Here is a 12,394-nt window from a genome sequence, read left to right as displayed (position 1 = left end):
GCAACCCATGTACAAGTTTGAATTAAGTAAATTCCCCGTTTGCAATTCCCTGAGGAATATCCGACTGCAACTCACCGCTGGACCTTCAAAACCGGGTTCACCACGCATACCAATGGTGCCTACTGGCCCCTAGGTTGAAAACAAACGGAAAACACAATGGGAAAAGCATACTGAGTACAATATTGTGTACAGTAATTTGTTTCGAGAAGACTTATGTCACTTTCAGTCGATACCACAAATATAAAACATTTTCGTGGCTGGACTCAAACTTTCGATTCTAAGGCACAAAAGCCCATGGATACGCTCATGCCACCACCTTTAAATGATATAATTATGGAAATCAACATTTTAAAAAAAGCATATAAACCAACAACATACTTACAGGATCTCCTTTCGGCCCTGCTCCACCACTCATTCCTGTTGTTCCCTGTAAACAAATGTGAAATAGCTTATCATATTCATGACACAAGTTAGTGGGTTACACAATGGCATTATAGTAATACAACAAAATAAAGCAGTGGGACAACTTCTCTACAGTAATATGAATGCCACACTTATTTGTTGTCTACTTTGTGCCCTAGTTTATGCTTGTTTCTAACGAAGCTGAGCAAATACACTCAAATGTCTACCGGTGACACCAATGCTAACAAATTATTATTATTATTATTTATGGTTTTATTGAACATATAAACATAAAGAAAACACAAAACACATTACAAGTATAAAATATAAGTTGAAGTAAAAAAAGAAAAACAAGAATAGGAAGAAAGAAAAGAGTTTATATGTTCAAAAGGGGTAGGAGGAAGTTAAAAACGTATCTCGTCCTACTAAAATGTATAAACCTAGTCATATATACAAGTGCACTTAAACATACACACATTTGTCAGCAACATATGTACATGAAATTCATAGGCATATACAATAATACATTTATAAATCATATCCTCATACTCACATATACGATTTTTATTACACTCATAACGATACATCCAAAGAAATTACGGCATATATACAATTTTAACTGCTCATGTCTGATTTAAGTATTATTTTTAAACTTTGCTTTTAAACATTTTTTTTGTAATTCAGCAGGTAACTGACATATTTTCAGGTCAGTTCCAAAATTATTCCACAAATTAAATTATAATAAATTAAATTGAAATTATTATTTTTTGTAGACACTTATGTTATAAGGACTCTATCTAATTTCAAACAGCTGAAATTAATTTCAGAATTAGAACTTTGGTTTGGGGTGTTATATCAATCAACATGTGACTCATGAGTATACACAACTTCCTTAATTCTACTTACTTGGGGCCCTCTGGGTCCTGGGGTCCCCACCTGTCCATCTAAACCTGGAGGGCCCTGGTCAGAGGAAAATTGAGGACATCAACTATAAGAAACACTGCTGTGAATCATTGCATGGAAGCACAAACACTCAAGCGTAAATATAATCATGCAAAATGAATACCTGTGGCCCTTTGCGGCCAATATTGCCTGCAGGGCCAATGTCCCCCTAAAAGGGTAAAAATAAACAAATCGTACAAAGTAATTAGTCAGCACAGAAACATTTCAATAGCAAAATAAATGTTCTTATTTGGTAGTCAAAACAATAACCATCAATCAGTGCAGCAGCTGGAACCAAATTCACTGCCGAACTGCTGGACTATAAATAATTAAAAAAATGTAATGGAGCTGTAGTCTCACAAGATAAAGCTGACATCTTATGTCAAAAATGATATTACATTTTGCACAACTTATTAAAAAATCCCTTAATTGCACAACTGAATTAAAGTTGTCATAATTGTATTATTTTGTCACGTTTTATTCACCCTTGAGCCATTAACTCCTTGAGCACCAACTTGTCCTGTAATGCCTGGTGCACCCTGCCAATGACAAGCACACAAAAACATGCACCATGTAAAACACAAGCATTGCATAACATCATGTTTAATTTTTTGACTGTCTTCATCTTACCGTCAGACCCAGACAACCTGGAAGGCCGTCCAATCCGTGCTCCCCCTGGACACGAGCAGTGTAAATGTTATCTACCATTACAATTATAGCACTAAAAACACTGCACTTACATACACAAAATACAATATCTCACAACAAGACAACACTGACTTTGAACAAATAAGAGTGTGACTATGAAATTCAAACATACAGGAGATAGTTTTGTAACAAATGAACCCTTAAAGGGCATGTCACTTACGTCAGGTCCACGTGGGCCCTCTGGACCATAGCCACCTCGGTTCCCGGGAGGCCCCTGCAAAATATTATTCAGATTCAGAGTCTTTATAAAGAGTGTATTTTTCTACAAGGAGGAAAGAGTGTCAATCTCATGACTGATCATCTGATGTGCTGTCACCTCGAACAGCTATTTTATTCTGACATAAAAAGTACAGGGTCCAAACAGATAGTAGAAATTGACTGTCGAATACAAGTGAAGGGCACTCACCCGGGGCCCGACAGGACCAGGTGGCCCTGGTACACCAGCTGAACCCTAGAATGAGCAAATACAGTCTATAGTATTTGTATAATTGTTCAATCCCTCATCCACCAAGAGATGTACCTTCTCGCCAGGTTCCCCATTTCCCCCTCTTGGACCTTTTCGACCAATGAGACCCTGTGGGGAAAGAAGAAGGGAAAAAAATCATAATAGCTCTAATATGAGTTCTTTGTGTAAATAAAGTGTGTACATTTCTCATGGGGGTAGAAAAGGCATTGGCAGCTTAATATTATTTTTTATTATTTCAATACAACTTCCAAAACGGATTGCCTTAAATTTGTGCAGTTTAAACGACATTATTAAAAAAAAAAATTAGGCTTAAAAAGTTTTGGAAAACTTTAATGGCAGAAACATTAACGACTTTATCTCAGTGAACAACTAACCTCACAAGCATGTTTGCTTGTTCTATAGCTTTTGCTCAGGTGTAATGGATAAGACAAAAATGGGATGACTACTGAACTGATATATGTACAAAACACACACTAGGTATAGTCCGGGCTGCCCAGTATACAGTACATGACAAAAGTGAAAATTAGTTGACATCAATGTAAAATACAAGGATGGAATGTATGCCACAAAGTCAAGCAAATGGAAAAATGTATGTGCTTAATTGCATTTATCAAATCTAAACTAGATGATACAACAGCTGTGGTCATTTTTGTCCTTACCTCTTCACCTATTTCTCCTTTCGAACCTCGCTCACCACGGTAGCCCCATGGGCCCTGAAATAAATTGAAATGGGACATTAAGTAATTCCGTTTTACATTAACACATTCGTGTACTCCGTCTATCACTATATAGCTTTTATTTAGAACCACAGAACCTACCTGTGATCCGGCAACACCCTGTGGCCCCTGGTGACCATCTTCTCCATTTTCCCCATCGCTGCCTGGGGCCCCTGCTCTTCCAGGCGGACCTCTGGGGCCCTGCTCACCCTTTTAGACAACATAAATGATTGCAAGTATATTATACGCTACTTGGGACGACTGCAACATTTACACGTTGAAACAAAAAACTTGAATGAACCAGCGATTTAGGGAAACAATTGTTTAAAAAAAAAAGGTCCGGAACGTAACACTGTAAATTATGTTAGCATTGTGTGTGAGGTCGGAGGGCTTCAGTTGAGCCGTTTATCACACGGACAAGACATCACCTGGATTGCAACATCCTGACATGAAGATTATGGGTAGCAATAACTCATCTTGAACAACATGTGGAGAACAAGAACTGATTTACTGGGATTGAAAGAAACAAAAAAAAAACACTTAGCCAGGCCCACTACATTATATTACACACTGTGGAGGATGATTAATGTCATGCTCTTATGAGGAGGGCGGAATGATGGATGGATTGAAATATATTTCTGTAGGCATATTTCACTTGTGAACACTGTATAATATACAGCATAGTTACACACACTGATACACTGCAGCAGATGGTGCTGTTCTCCATTCTTCTTAATATCTTACAGTACAGACTGTATTGGCTGCTGTTTCACATACCGTAACTTTGCTTGTAATCAAATTTGATTGAATGTCAAAAGTCCATCCATCCATCCTGTCTTAATTAGTTTCGTGCATGAGTTGGAGTCAATCCCAGATGACGTTGGGCCAGATGTGGGTCCCACCAAAGATAGTCAGTTGTAGGGCACATACAGTTTAACGCTGCCCTGTGTATTATGTAACAATTTTGTACGAGTGTGCGCAGCATGCGCGTAAAGAAGAAGAGAAGAGTGAGTCCTTTTTCGGCCACAAGTGGCAGTTAGGACTGGACAATTATTGGAAAAACAATAATCATGATTATTTTGATTGAGATTAAAATCATGATTAATAAAACAATCATTAATTTATTTTACTCAAAACTATGATCGCAGCCTTACGGCCATTCATACCTTCTCATTGAACACTTTATTCTTGAACACTATTCTTTTTGTCAAGTATAACATAACCTTATTATTAGTCTATATGAAATTCAAGCCTCTTGCATTTTCATTCTTCTTAAGTACTACATTTATCTCTTTATCATATTTATTTTATCTTATGTTATTTTCACAAGTCTGATGACTTAGTGGGCTAACCTGGGACCTCAGGGATTTTATTTTGTGCTATGTCATGTAGAAATCTGTTGGTATGACCCCCCCCCAAAAAAGTCCTTGAATATATTTGTAATTTTGAGGAAAGGAACATTCTGTGAATATAATAATATACTAATATTGTATAGTAACACACTACAGTAATTGCAGAACAAATACTGGGTGTTCCTGCGCGTTTTGGCCTTTTATGGGCAGTGTGGTGGCGTGTATCCATGGTGTACACGCATACAATGAGAACAGGAGAAAGTTGCGATTGAATTCTATTAAAATAACTAGTTTTTCACAAAGTGGGAAGAATTTGTGCCCTTGTGTTATTTTACCTGTGGGTATGTGTTTCCACAGGAGTTGTATTCGTTATTTGAAGGACTATTACTCCCGAAGTTGATGCTAACTTCCTGTTAGCATTTGAATGGTATCCTCCATTCACCTGCATTAGCATTAGCGCTAGGCTCGCGATGTGCTAAAAACGAAGCACGTTTTGTATTTAAATACACACTGTGTGTAATTCTCCTTATCGTGGGTTTAGTTTGACAGTTGACTCCAACTGGAAAGTCATTAAACAGCTTAAAGGACGCTTAAGGACGGCAGAATCACACTGATTCGCTCCAGGCAATGTACATGTTGCATTCAGGGTCCTTTCACAACGTAGGGAACTTGTAAACACGCCACAGCGTTCTGCTCATAAATCGGTTTTCTTTGATCATTATGTTTTAATGATCGAGATAAAATGTTGGTTAATTGTCTAGCCCTAATTTGAAATTTAATTTCTTCTATAAAGCAGCTTTAAACTAACAATCGCTTACATTCACATTCACACATATAGTCAATTTTGCTAATGCACAAAAACATAAGCCTACTTGGCTTCTTAGAATGGCAACATGCCCTTCGTACAGTTGACGCAAAGTAACATTAATGTGGGCGACCTGACCAACAGGTTATGTTGCAACAGGGCAGGCAATTGCCTAGCAGGGCCAGGAGCTAAGGAGGGTGGGTCCCCGAGAGACGTTTGACATTAGATCATGTCAATGACAAAGCATCGCAATGTGTTGCTGTCAGGAATCTCCTGCCAAGGCCTCCACAATAGATGTTGTTGCTAGCTGGTTGCGCTTGTATTGGTCCATATAAACAACACAACACTTCTCCAAGGGGTCTAAAAAATACCCCTGTTGACCAAATAAGACATTTTGTAGTTATTTACACTTCATTTCTTATGTTACACCCTGTCTGGCCTAAAACCCTAGATATGGAAGTCTGCCACCTGGCACACGCTTCATTTACACTGGAGTGTTTCTAATGATCCCAAACTCCCAATCTCAATGTACAAAACGCAAGCTTGTTTTCATTAGGTTACAGTGGACTTCCAGGAGGCTTGTTTCATATTACATTTAATTGGTTTGTGTTATATAAGCTTTAATTGCATCTACATTTTAAATGCAAAAATCCCTATGTTTCCCTCTAGCTGTTTACATTCATGTTCTGTTAAATTGCATTCTTATAATCTGACTGCTGTACCAAAATCTTGTCTCTGGTATCTTTGATCCATAGGCCTATTCCTTGAATCACAGGCCTATACAGTATGTAATAAACATGCATATTCTAACAAAAAACACTACATTATTTAAGGCAGAACTTATTCAAAACTTTTGATTAAATTATGGATTTGGTACTTACCATCTCTCCTGGCATCCCCGGACGCCCACGTTCCCCGGGTTCTCCAGGGGGACCCTGAGAGGAAAGATCAGGAAAACCATTCAAGAATGAGCCTTGAGCATGGATAGCACTGATTCCTAACCTGCATGCCAGGCTTGCCCATCTCTCCAGGTGGCCCAGCAGGGCCATCTTTACTCTGAAAGCTCACAATAAATAAACATGGTCAATGAGGATAAAAATATATGAATTAATGTGATTTAAAAAAAAAAATGTTATTAATCAACACTGCATACTTACAGGCCAACCAGCATGGAGTAACTGGTAGAAATTGGTTTGCTATGAAAAGTAAACACAAAAACGAATCACCAATTGATAAAATGACATTGAATTCAACATCCTTTATTCATTCATCTCTATTACTCAAACTTTTCTGCAGTTCATTTCCTTACTCTGTCATTGAAAGGCCTCTTGGGGGTGACTGCAGACAAGTTCAAAGTATGTGTAATAACGACCCACAAACCACTAACAGATTCATTTCTCTCATCTTTTCCTCTAATAAAATTATCTCCGTCATTCTGACATGCAGGGGGTGCATTCCACAACATGAGGCTGAAGTCATTGTTCAAAGAATACGCAGATGAGCACAGATGTTCTTCTTGCACGCACTGTCTGCATATTCAAACTTAGTTTGCGGTCTAGTTCAAGGGAACGGGACACGCACATGAAGATAATCTGGAGGATTTTGGGACAGATTCCTTAATTCCACCCAAAGTCTGCTTTGTCTTGATTATCTAACATTTAAAACAAAATCCTGACAATATTCAAAATAATAAAATCCTGTCACATAGAACAGAAGAAAATCCAATCAGGAACTGATCTGACTAAAGAAGAAGTTGATGGTAACCCTTGCTGCGCATTGCGCCTGCTCACATGTAGGGTACTTCCTCAAGTTTCATAACCAGGAACCAAAGCACATTCACAATAGTATAGTCATCCAGGTGTGTATTATACCTGGAAGGCCGCCCATTCCTCAGCCGTGTTCCTCCACAGGTACAGGGTTGGTAAACCTGCTGGTCCTGGAGGTCCACGGTCACCCTTACTTCCTGGACGCCCCTCTGGGCCAAGCTTGCCCTTTATGAATCACAATTCAGTTTATATAGATCAGCATTGATACAATTTGATTTCATGCTGCAGCAGTTTATGACAAATGAAAATTAGGAATAAGGCTCATTAAGAGCGGTGAGATGATCATTTTTATATAAAAAAAAATACACACTTTAAATTGAATTATTAGAATATTCACTATATTACACATATATTGATTATAAGCCAAGTGGTTTAATGTGTCAACACATCAGGGCTAAAACAAGTTTTTCTCACCTTATCGCCTTTAAATCCAGGCCACCCTTGTTCTCCAGCATAGCCCTAAAGATACATAAAAACATTATAAATACTCAAGAAAGTGACATACTATAAATAATAATAAATAAATAAAAACCTGCACGTACACTTTATAGGGCACCATCCCCTATTCCGAGACCATCTAACATCTTCAAGTGCTTTAAAGCAGATTCTTTCAACTTCAGTGAGCTCTCAATATTTTACCATTTTGAAGAGGGATACGGAATTTAATACCAGTAATTTATCCATTTTATACCCACATTTAAATGGCATGAAACTAAATTGTTTGTCGTCTATAATTGTGTTGACCATTGTAAATTAGGTTATTTAAATAATATTGTCCAATATGTTTCAATTAATGCACAATTTAAAGTTTTTCTGGCAAAATATAATTTCGAGTTAATGTCTACATCATTTGCATGCCTACAATGACTTGTGTTGATAAATGTCATATGTTCCGTTATAATAATAAAAAAACAACACCAACAACTTAAAAAAATTATACTCAGTTCTAATGGTAACATTTAAACCGACCTCACAATTTAATATATTTAAAATGCACACATATTTAAAATGCACAAGTTTTTGCCTCTTATCTGACCTTACACAAATCCACTTAGCTGGCTGCTCACAACACTGAGTGAAAAAGTAATACATTTTGTGACCTTTAGCTCATACGACTTCATTTTGCCATGCAACTTCATTATTAGACATCGATGAAATGTTTTCTATGCATGTAAATGGTAGGCAGTAATATACTTTAACGCAATGGTGAGTTTTACTGCCCTTTCAAAAATGTGCACTATGTCAACATTGAAGCTATATTACAGTACTTTGCTGCAGATCGATTTGTTTTTATCGTGTTTTTTTTATATTTTTATATTAAATACCTCCAGATTTGAGAGATTTTATACAGTATTTGATTAATATTTCCTTATTGCCAAGTAAATCTTACATGGAGTCTTCATTTGTTTTCTCTTGGAGCCCGAGCAAGCAAATCAGGCTGCTTAATGGGGAAAAGAGCAATATTTGAATACACTGAGCTCACAATTTATTAAAGATGAATTAATGATTTAGCCAGACGTAACGTCAAGGTCTGGTTCCCACTTAATATCCTAGTATAAATGGCCGCCTATATTAAATAACACAATGATACACTCTTCTGGAGAATTCAAAACCATACTGATCCCCGTGCTTAGATTGTAGCATCAAAGACATGTACTTCAACGTGCTTGTGTGGTGTAACATCCACTCACTAATCAAGCTCAGATGGTGGCTAATAGAAAACAGTTCTCCTAAGCTGTAAAGCATAAATACAAGCCAAACACGTTGTTTGTGACGTTGTTATAGTGAATGCTTAAAAATGTGCAAGTTAAAGTATTTAGTAAGGTAAGAACTCTAACTGAAGTAGATGAATAAACTATTTCATATTGATTGAGGATGTTCGATACCACTTTTTTACAGACCGACACCAGTACAAGTACTCAATTCTTAGTCGTCACTGATACCGAAACCACTAGTACTTTTGATACATAAAAATTGCCCCCCAAAACATTTATTCATCCATCCATTTTCAGAACCGCTTATCCTCGCGGGGGTGCTGGAGCCTATCCCGGCTGGCTTCAGGCAGTAGGCAGGGTACACTCTGAACTGGTTGCCAGCCAATCGCAGGGCACACGTAGACAAACAACCATTTTCACACACAATCACACTTGTGTACAAGTTTGAGTGGTCAATCGGCCTACTGTGCATGTTTTTGGAATGTGGGAGAAAACCAGCGTACCTAGAGAAAACCCATACAGGCACAGGGAGAACATGCAAACTCCACACCGTGCCACCCCCCAAAAACAATGACAGATAATTTTAAAGAAAAACCTACAGTGTAGATCCCAATATAGCATTTTCTAAATTCTAGTTCCTGATTACAAAACTGCCAGAAGAGGTGGTATCAGCCATCGTCACGAGTACCAATACTTTGAAATTAGGCCAGGTATCACGGTCCAATGCTGATACCTGGTATCGGTAATAGACTATCCATAATATTACTTCATGTTTCATTTGCTTTTATTGTAGCGTAAGCTTAACCTATAAGACCAAAACATTCATAATAAATGTGATAATGTATATTACAATACAAATTAGTTTATTTCTTGTGTTAAAACAAACAATTAATTAATCATTTTCAGCATAGTAATAAATTGTAAACAAATATTTTCCTCTTAATTATTATGTACAAGGTTTGCCTTTGTTTTTTAGCACTTTTTAGCACTTGCCTTAATGTAAATAAGACTGTGTCCAACCTTTTTTTAACAAAATGTGACCAACTATTGTGTAGGTACTGATACTCCTCAGAGCTTTTGAGATGGCTCATTTCACCATCTGAAGTAACAGAAAGAGTTCAGAAAGTAGCTAAACATGCTGGCCACTTTGTTTTTAATGTCATCTTCCTACCTCGCTACATTAGTGGGATTGAAATGTTTTGCCATAATTGACGCAAAGGTTCATGGGATGTAGAAATAAAGTGGATAGCGCTTGCAGTACGAAACAGGCCTCTGATAAGGCATAATTGTAAACATGCCTGCCTGTAAACTTGCTTGCCCTCCAGGTGCAGATCTTTCTGCTGGCTATCGTCACACTTGACTCAAATTCAAGTCGGTAATTGTAGATAAAGTTAAATGCAAAAATGTGAAAACAAAACGTAACAAGTTATACCATAGGAAACTAACATCGACTACGCTACAATAAAACGCTTCTCTCCAAACTTGAGAAACACTCACCTCTTGTCCAGGAGGACCCATTCTGCCTGGTGCTCCAGGTTTGAGACGATACAGTTTGCCATCTGAACCCACGACCAGGTCTCGATCTCTAGATATAATGGTAATGGTTCCAGATTTGCTCTTGTTTGGAAGTTCTCCCTGGAGTTTAGCTGGATGGTTAGTGTATGTATTGTTCTGTGTGGTTATCTGTCTGCCCTGCTCATCAGCCTTTCCGACCGAAGGGCTTTGGTAGATGACGTGAGATGTAGGTGAGACAGAGCCGGTCCATTCGTCAGTGGCCTCCGTTTGTCCAGTAGAGTCAAAGGGTGGTCGGGGATCTGAGGGGAGCTTAGGACGAACAGTAAATGCCACAATGGGCTTTTTGCGAGTATTTCTACTGTCAAGATGAATGATGTCATTGGTTGGTTTTCCTGGGAACGTTGACGATGTGCTTCCTTCTACGTCGACCTTTTTATCCGTTGTGATGTTGTCCTCTAAATGCTTTGACGTCACTTCAGACTTCCCCTTCTGGTTCCCCTTAAGTCCATTTTTGAAAGGCTTCCACTGAGGGTTGATTTGTCCGCCAGTTTGCAAGGTCAGATCAAATAATTCAGTGTCCTCATCCACAACAAAAACATCTCTGTGTCCCACGGCACCTTTACGACTGGTTCCTGAGGGCAGAGTCCCATCTCCTCGAGGAGCACCTCGTCGCCACATCGTATTTTGCTAAAAGATAAAGAAGAGAAAGAAAGAACACTTGCATTGTGAGACATACATACATATGAGTAACAGAAGGTGGTATGACTATGTATGACTATGACTCTTCTGTTGATCAGTGTAATGTAGGTCTGGTGATTAGACAAAGTTAAATCCTGTACATTATTAATGCAGTAATTGGCAGGTCGGTGATGTGCTGCCACTGTTGTCATCCATGAGTGAAAATAATGATTTTATCATTAACCCACAATAGAAATTCAATTAGAAAAAAATAATAATCATAATTTTGATAATTTGAGACCCTGAAGATGGATGAATATGCTCCAAGGCAGAAGGAACTAAAGAGACAGCAACACTCAGCAACACTAAATTGACAAGGTTGAACAGACACAGGAAACACAATACACTTAAGACAGACGGAAGTGTGGTTATTACATTGATGGACTGATGATTGATGGACTTTGCCCATTACATTTACTGTCTGTCCTAACATAGCGGCTGTAATTTAGCAATGATGGAAGGTTAAAATAATGTCTGTTGGTGGATTGTTGATTACAGTTTAGTTCATCTTGAAATATTGACGGATTGACGATGATGGAAGGGTGTCCCGACTGTTGACGATGGTGGAATGACTGACGTTCAAAATTTCATTGACATGCCCACCTCTGTTAAGCCCTACTAAGGGCCCTGGTTTAATTTAAAAAATTGAAGGCTAACACAATTTCCTAAATTACAGTGACAGTGTGTAATAGTTGACCACTAGATGTCGCTATATCATAGAATGCAGCCGAAGCACTTGCATTCCGAAGCACGCACACTACGGTGGTTCAGAGAGACCACACTTCGCAAGCCAACCTCCAATTCTTATTTTGCGTGAGCAAACGAGCATCTTGGCGAGCGACTGCAAATTGGCAGCCAGTGTGAAGCCCGGCGAGCCACACCGAAACACAGAGTGAGCCGGATTTAGCCGGACCGGCTAACAAGAGAGGCTAATGGCAGAAGCTAGTAAAAAAAAATTTTTAAAGTAGTAAAAGCTTGCAAGAGCAAAGCAGAAGGTGGCAAGCGACGGGAGCCCGAATCACGAGCTATAGACCCCACTTGTGGAAGGTAAGCGGTGCTCGACCCATTGGGTCCCACACTATACGCAAGCACCATCGGAAAGTTGTACTTTGGGCATCCGTAGATTGTGGCGAAACATGTCAGCCTGTTGGTAGGTGAGGCTTCAGCCATGTTATATAGTTAATGATTATTAGACCGATAAGAAAAAAA

At 38.5% G+C, this 12,394-nt stretch overlaps 1 protein-coding gene across 4 annotated transcripts in view; it reads right to left on the bottom strand.

Annotated features, from left to right (window-relative positions):
• Positions 1–12,394, bottom strand: part of LOC147162163 (uncharacterized) — a 98,613-nt gene that overhangs the window by 35,039 nt on the left and 51,180 nt on the right. For all 4 annotated transcript variants that reach the window (XM_086097188.1, XM_086097187.1, XM_086097189.1 and 1 more), the window contains 17 exons: positions 10,430–11,134; positions 7,632–7,676; positions 7,263–7,382; positions 6,549–6,587; positions 6,394–6,447; positions 6,273–6,326; positions 3,337–3,444; positions 3,178–3,231; positions 2,573–2,626; positions 2,459–2,503; positions 2,213–2,266; positions 1,975–2,019; positions 1,830–1,883; positions 1,469–1,513; positions 1,309–1,362; positions 383–427; positions 76–129 (listed from right to left, as the gene is read on the bottom strand). In XM_086097188.1, the coding sequence (XP_085953314.1) occupies positions 76–129; positions 383–427; positions 1,309–1,362; positions 1,469–1,513; positions 1,830–1,883; positions 1,975–2,019; positions 2,213–2,266; positions 2,459–2,503; positions 2,573–2,626; positions 3,178–3,231; positions 3,337–3,444; positions 6,273–6,326; positions 6,394–6,447; positions 6,549–6,587; positions 7,263–7,382; positions 7,632–7,676; positions 10,430–11,134 (1,629 nt within the window). The remainder of the gene's footprint in view (positions 1–75; positions 130–382; positions 428–1,308; positions 1,363–1,468; positions 1,514–1,829; positions 1,884–1,974; positions 2,020–2,212; positions 2,267–2,458; positions 2,504–2,572; positions 2,627–3,177; positions 3,232–3,336; positions 3,445–6,272; positions 6,327–6,393; positions 6,448–6,548; positions 6,588–7,262; positions 7,383–7,631; positions 7,677–10,429; positions 11,135–12,394) is intronic.

Source organism: Leptonotus elevatus, chromosome 15, assembly GCF_054856555.1.
Source record: "Leptonotus elevatus isolate MCC_2025b chromosome 15, RoL_Lele_1.0, whole genome shotgun sequence".
Taxonomy (NCBI): domain Eukaryota; kingdom Metazoa; phylum Chordata; class Actinopteri; order Syngnathiformes; family Syngnathidae; genus Leptonotus; species Leptonotus elevatus.
The sequence above is the reverse complement of the archived record's forward strand: the minus strand, read 5'-3'. Positions and strand labels throughout refer to the sequence as shown.